Here is a 7,604-nt window from a genome sequence, read left to right as displayed (position 1 = left end):
ATCCAAACCAGCTCAAACACATTTTAATTAATTTGTTTATGTTAAATATCCAAGATTATTATACCAAAAAAAATAGAAGGACATGCACGATGAGAATTCATGCACGTTTGCAGGATGACTCTTAGGCATTCACAGATGTATATGATGTAGCCTTCTCATTAAACTTAGAACAGGCTTCTTAAAGCCAGGCCCCTCTGGTGGGTGACTGGTGGGCATGCAACGCAAATCTACTTCGTCGTCTGTGTCGTACTCGTACCTGACACTCTATTTTCACTTACACACTGTCCCTGTCCACCGCATTTACAGTTAAGTTTCCACTTTCCACCATTATTAACCCTAACAAACTCATGAACAAGATATAAAATAATTCATGCACGTTTCCTTACTGTTTGACCTACCTCAAATATTTATTTTGAAGCTATATTTATTATTTATTGGCATTTCCATTTTGCAAAGTAAATTTTTTTTTTTTGGTTAGTTAAATTTCACATTGTACGTACAAACTTGATGTGTAAAATTCATTAGTTCACATATATTGTACAACATGAGAGCAAACGAAGACGTACGTCCATTTATTTTCCTCCTACTGCTACAACTCATTACACGGAGCTATTGAATTTATTTGGCAGTGATTTTAAAAAGGGGTCTTTAGCACTTACCTTATTATGACCTGACCAATCTTAGCTTAATCACTAGCTAGCTTAGCTCACCAGGCTCAACCTAGGCTTGAAAGTCACCAATAAGCCATTCTTCATGTAGAGTGTGGTTGTCATTTTGGGAATAACGTTATGACCTTCAACAACCTTAACCGAGTACCTCATCAGGATCGAAGCAGCCACCATTTTCATCTGCATGTAGGCAAACTTTTTCCCTATGCAAAGCCTGGGTCCAGCATTAAACACTGGATACTTAAACTGATTCTCACTCACAAGCTCCCCGTCTTTGATCCACCTCTCTGGCTTGAACTCCATGCAGTCTTTCCCCCATATGGACTCGATTCGAGCCATGGAGAAGATGGAGTAGAGAACCCTTGCCCCACGTTTGATGGGTGTGCCGTCTGGGAACACGTCATCTTCCATAACCTCTTTGAAGTCGATTGGCACTGATGGGTAGAGCCGCAGGGACTCTGTTAAGGCCGCTTGCAGATACACCATCTTCTTTAGTTCTTCCACTGTAAAAGCTCTCTGACTTAGGTCTTCCTTGTTGGAGTCGTACGGACCCAAGACTTCTTTGATCTCGCTGAGAATTCTGCTTTCCACTTCTGGGTTTTTGTGTATTAACCAGAAGAACCACGCCAGTGCAACAGAGCTCGTGTCTCGCCCAGCTAAGATGAAGCTAATGCAAAAATCCTTGAGAAACTTATCAGAGAAGTTGTTGTTTTTGCCTTGTTCCGAGTACCCAATGGCCACAATCCTGGACAAGAGATCACATCGGTTAGTCGAACTGCCGGCCTTACTCAATTCAATCCTCCGTTCTGTCACCGTCTTCTCAGCAAAATCATGTACAATTCGCACTGCTTCCTTGAGCCGCTTCTCAGTTCCTACTCTAAAGAACCTCATGGGCTTCCACACAAAAGGAGGCACAATGAACCTGAACAATGTTGATTCCGTGGCTTCCTCGAAAGCTTTGGCAAAAGGAACTTCGGGTAAATCTAGAGCCAAGCACCCTGGATCAACACCAAAAGCTGCAGTGCAAATATTATCAAATGTAAAACGAAGAAGCACTTCTTGCAGATCAATACAATCTCCTGACTTTGCCAGCTTCTCTATCAGTTTCAACAGCTTCTGGTGGACTAAACCTTGTATGGTCTGAAACGAGTGCGCCACGAACGGACCCGAATGCATCTCAAAAGTCGCAAGTCGCCTTTGCTCCTTCCATGATTCATCATCTACATTGAAGATGCCACCCCCGAGCAAATCATTGAACCTCTCTCTATAGTAATTGCCTTTGGGGAAGTTCTTGAACCTTGTCTTGAGCATGTACTCAATGTTGGCAGGATCAATAGTCATAATCCCGTAACTACCACCCATCCACATTCCCCTATAGTAGAATGTCCCCCCAGCTCGGATCAGAACTCTGGTTCCCCAATTGTAGATGTCGTTCATGTGGAAGAATACTGTTGGTATGATTCCCATCACCGGCCATAACATGGGACCTTTGTTGGTGAGTCTATGAAGTATAGAACTGAAGATGAATATGCTCGACAAAGCCACAGCTATGTCAGAAAACCATATATGATGAACCACCCAGTCTACTGCAGAGATAACAATCCTCCCAACCATTCTCTAATGCTTTCAGTTCTTGGAGAACCACGAAGAACGAAAACGAATAGGTGGATAGTAATGGAAGCCTGAGATGCTTTCTCTCAGCTAATATATTATATAAATATTACTTGACCTATTGATGGTGGAGCAAGAGAGCCTCACCAGCTTTTTTGACCCTCATTAGGTGGGTATTAACTGCAGTCGCTGACCCAGCATGCATGTCATTAGGTGGCTATTAATACTTATAACTTTTTAAAAAAAAAAAAAATATTTATAAAAAATGGTAGTTGTAAAATTAATTTGAAATTTATAATAGTTGAAAATACATCTCAAAATCTATGGTGGTTTTTGAAATATTGAAGTTGTGATCAATTTTAATTTAGCTAAATCATATTGAAGCTGTTTTATGAAAAAAGAAAAAATTTAACATAAAATTTAAAATATGTCTTACACAATAACAAGAGTAGATAATAATAATAAAAAAAAATAGAATAAGAACACAGATTTACGTGAAAAAACCTAGATAGGAAAAATCATGAAAAAAAAAATTCATTATATCAAAATATTAATACAAAAAAAGATAAATGTGAGTAATTCGAATATAAGCATTATCATTATAACCCTAAAACTATATAATATAAATATAACCAAGCAGGTTCACACCGCAGGGGGTTACGAGATCGGGCTTATCAGGCCTGATCCCTCTGCTACCATTACAAACCTTCAAATATATATATATATATATATTATGGTAAACTTTTTAGTTTAGACCCAATAGATTTCAGGTCACCAAATTCCAAGAATATGCAGTATTCAAGTTGAAGTTGGCTCTTCAATCGGTGTGGGATGTCAATATATTGCTTTGCTTAGGTCATATCTTTGATTTATATTCATATTAAAAGCATACAAGTTGAACATGCACTAGAGTCACAAGAAAAGGATAACGCTAGGGACAATGCAAAATATTAATGCCTACTGCAGAGTCTATATTTAGTCAAGTTTCTCAAATTTTGATGAGTGTAAGGCTGGTAAGATGTCTTTATTATCTTTCTACGATGTCTACATCTACATCTTTGTAGCCATAGGCAAACCAAATTATTCCTTCAAAGAATCAATTCTGTCTGAGCTCCAAATTTATCAAGCAGTCAGATCAAAGTTGGGAAATAATGTTGGTTAGAAGCTATTTCTTGTAAAGCTGTGAATTCTACGGGTCTAATGACTAAAAGAATAAAACTGCATTAAATTTCAGCCAGAAAAGGAAAAAAACTAACTCATCAAATCGATATCTACCGTACTTCAAATTTAGGTTATTAAAAATATATAATAAAGTTAAAATAATTGAATAACGATATAAAGAAATGAGATTGATATATAACCCATTAAGATCAAAGTATAAAATAAATGGACTTAATGTATAAAGAGATAAGACTAAGACATATTGTTACAAAGGAATAAGACTTAATATTAAATAATAAAACCCGAATTAAGAAATTGAAAGCAAACATAATCAAGTGTCCATCAGTTGCTTTGCAAGTCTAATCCTATGATGCATTCGGTCCACTCAATTTGAACACAAAATCCAACTGCTATAAATATGCATTTGGCAGATTTTACCAATGCAGTTAGGTGTTAGGAATTTAATTAGTGGCATTCATTGCTATATCATCATCCTTGTCCGATAGGAGTTCAAGTTTGATGGATATCATTCAACCATAAATATTGACTTAAGAGTTAAGTTTGTGGGTTCCTCGTATGATCTCATCGTGAGGATCCAAATTCCAATCTATTTTCCTTTTATCCAATCAACATCCACTGTGCATCTACGAATAAACCTTTATTTTCAAAGCCTTGATGAGTACGTTCAAGGTTAAATTGCCCTCCATATGATTGTGGTTGATTTAAAATAGTTATTGCACCGAAAACTAAGTACTTTAGTACGGTTCACAAGAGAATCGAAATCTAATATGTTTTTCATATGGATTTGAATTGAATATAATAAGGTTAGAATCAAATTCATGTCGATTTGTATAACACATTGAATAAATAAATAATTTTTAGATTAATCTGCATGATATAAATTTGATCCAAATTGATCTATTCAACAATCGGGCTTATTAGTCTAATTATTATTTTAGATTATTTAATTCATATCTAACTCATTAAAATTTTGTTTTTAAATAAATACGTCAATTGAATCATAAACATGTTTGATTGAAATATTAATCTTGTAAGTTTATACAAAATCTAAGTCAAACTGATTATTAAGTAGGATGACTTATATTATTAAATGAATTATATGATCAATTTTACGATATATTACTTGTTTAATAATTAAATAGCATTTGATTTTATATTTTTAATACAATTATTATTTATGTTAAATGTGAGTTTACCTATCAATAAAACACTTAGATTTTGACAAGACATAAACACGACTCATTGACACAAACTATAAATATAAAATCCAGATATATAACAAGAAATTGTCTATGATTTAATGTTGAAGCATCTTATAAATTTTCACCTACAATTAATGACAACCCTGGATAGAAGAACCTGACACAACCAATGTCAAGTTCTTCCCTTCAAGAAAGAAGGAAAAACATCTTCCTAATTCTACCCAATTTTCTGAGGCATACCAAACACAGTTTGTAACGAATTTATTTATTTATTTTTTAAAATTTTGTTTGGGTATATAAATAAATGAGTTTGGTATTAGGTAAGTTCTGAGTTGATATACATGAGAGAAGGAAGTGGACATGGTAAGAATGTGGGAAAAGAGAAGATAGTAGTTGCAGGCATTAATAAGGAAGAGTCATAGGGTTAGTGTGCTTGTCATTTTTTGAAATTTCAATTAATAAAGCGGCTCCTCAATGTCCCAATATGTAGAAGCTTTGGACATGATGAGAATGGGAAAATAGAAGAAAGTAGTTGCAGACATTAATAAGGAAGAGTCATAGGGTTAGTGTGCTTGTCATTTTTTTAAGTTTCAATTAATAAGGGGCTCCTCAATGTCCCCATATTTAGAAGCCTTAGAACGTGCACACTTGTTAGGTATATTGGTCATGATCGAAAGATAATAAGAGCCACTTGCTAAAGATGTCCCTCTTGCATTTTAAAAACATTAAGGCCCGTTTGATTAAGTTTTCTAAAATTATTTTTTTATTTTTTAATTTAAAAATAATTTTAAAAACAAATTTTAGAAAATATGATCAAATAGATTAATGTTTTTTTTTTAAAAAAAAAATTAATGAAAATAATCTTTACTTGTTTTTTAAAAATAATTTTTTATTTTATTTTACTTTTAAAAATTATTTTTAAAGAAACAATGTTGAAAAAATTTTAAAATAATTTTTTTATTTTTTAAAAGGGAAAATTGTTTTTACATCTTTAAAAATTGGGAATAAGATTCACCACATTCCATATCAAAAATCCATAAAATCTTTCCTTTTCTATCCTATTTGGGTGGACCAATCTTCTCTTTCTTTTTTATTTTTATTTTTATTTTTATTTTTTAATATTAGGTGAGTGGTCATTCCACCTGACAGAACCACACCCAACACAAAAAGGAAAAAAGAAAAAGAAAGAAAAAGGAAAACCTCAGGTCCACCCATGGAAGAATCTGACTTGAATTTTCTTGAAATTGAGATCCAAGAGACTTATACATTTTATTTTGCTGCATAAATTTTCACTTTAGAAGAAACTGGACGTGGTAGTTATTTCCAATGATGCCCTTACTTCCATTGTTATATGTCTTATTCTCCTATTCACTAATGTGATAGCTACTGTAACATTATCAAACTAATTAATTCATTTTTAATAATATCATATTTGTCAACTCAACGGTTGATTTGAAAGGTTAAACTTGGCATCCGACCAAATATATGGGAGAAATTAATGGACTAGTAATGATTAAGACAGAACATAGTAATTTAGAGTATGGTCTGATTTAAATATGAGCTCCTATTATTGTAAAAAATATTTTTAATTTTTCTGATACCAACAACCAACTCTTACAATAAAAATTTATTTTTTGAGTGTTAAAAAAGATAAAAGAATATTTCTTGGAACTACTATCATAGTGATTCTAAATCCGAGAAATAGATCAATAATGAATAGTTGTTTTTTAAATTGGTATTTGAATTTAGAAAATAAAAGGTTGGAATAAAATATTATAGGTGATAGAGTTTGATACGATTTATTAATATAATATGAACCTAACATGTTTTTTCATGTCTGATCTATATAACCTATTTAATAAATAGGTAATTTTTTAGTCAACTTATAGAATATGAATTTGACTTGAATTGATCCATTTAATTAATAACTTTGTTATTAGTTTAATCATATCTTAAAACTATTTAACCAATATTTGACTTATTTTAAATTTATTTTTAAATAAATAGATAGTATATATTTAGGTTTAAATTTTTTACACCATTATTATTCATATTAGGTTTGGATTGAGTTATATAATAAAATATTTAAGTTTTGACACAATAGGAACACGACCCATCAACACAAATAGTCATCCTTAAATATACTAATATTTTGATAAATTTTATTATATTAGTTAAGCTAGAGATGAAATTGAGGAGTTTAAATTATTAAATTTTTAAGTGGTGTTTGATTTTTTACTTAATTTTAAATAGAACTTTAATACTTAATAGTATTAGGTTGTTTTTTTTTTTTTTTAATATTTTCTTTCTATTAAACATTAAAAAGTAAAAAAAAAAAATCAACATGTTTATAGAAAAATAAATAACTTTTAATCTAAAAGCAAATTATTTTCAATAAAAAAACAAATATATATATATATATATATATATATGACTCAATTAAACCTATGGTATCATAGTACTTATTTCTTAGCACTGCGCTTATAAATTGCACTTAACTCAAGAAGATCTCCATATGCCTGTAATTTGTAGTAAAATGAATGGAGTGAGATCTCTCTCAGGGTACATCATCTGATTAATCCAGTGCTTTGATAATGGCATGTAATAGAGTTTCATTTGGGTGTAAATATCATTCTTCACCTTTTTACAACATTTTGTTATGTGTTTTAATTGGATGTAAAATTTTACTTTTTATATTTAATATATACTAATAAATAGAATGTGTTTATATTGTTGAAAAGAATAATAAAAAATAAAATTAGAAACTAATCAGATGATGATTTTTCATTAAAAATATTGTTTTCTTATTTAAAATTTTATGGTAATAATATTGGTTGTGTTAATTTCATTCACAACCCTTAAGGTTTTGGTTAAATATGTATAATCTGAAATTTCATCAAATACTTCTCTTATTTTGAGTAAGAGGAGAGTCGGGTGGAAA

General features: G+C 31.4%; 1 protein-coding gene across 1 annotated transcript; it reads right to left on the bottom strand.

Moving 5' to 3' along the window:
- Positions 1-493: 493 nt before the first annotated feature.
- Positions 494-2,358, bottom strand: LOC117913653 (cytochrome P450 86B1-like). Its single transcript, XM_034828693.1, has one exon. The coding sequence runs from the start codon at positions 2,280-2,282 to the stop codon at positions 702-704; it is 1,581 nt and encodes a 526-aa protein (XP_034684584.1). The 5' UTR covers positions 2,283-2,358; the 3' UTR covers positions 494-701.
- Positions 2,359-7,604: the final 5,246 nt, after the last annotated feature.

The sequence above is a fragment of the Vitis riparia genome, chromosome 1, assembly GCF_004353265.1.
Source record: "Vitis riparia cultivar Riparia Gloire de Montpellier isolate 1030 chromosome 1, EGFV_Vit.rip_1.0, whole genome shotgun sequence".
Classification (NCBI taxonomy): Eukaryota; Viridiplantae; Streptophyta; class Magnoliopsida; order Vitales; family Vitaceae; genus Vitis; species Vitis riparia.
The sequence above is the reverse complement of the archived record's forward strand: the minus strand, read 5'-3'. Positions and strand labels throughout refer to the sequence as shown.

What these genes read in the sequence shown, in the direction of transcription:
- LOC117913653 (XM_034828693.1), bottom strand. Translation starts at nt 2,282, where the DNA reads ATGGTTGGGAGGATTGTTATCTCTGCAGTAGACTGGGTGGTTCATCAT.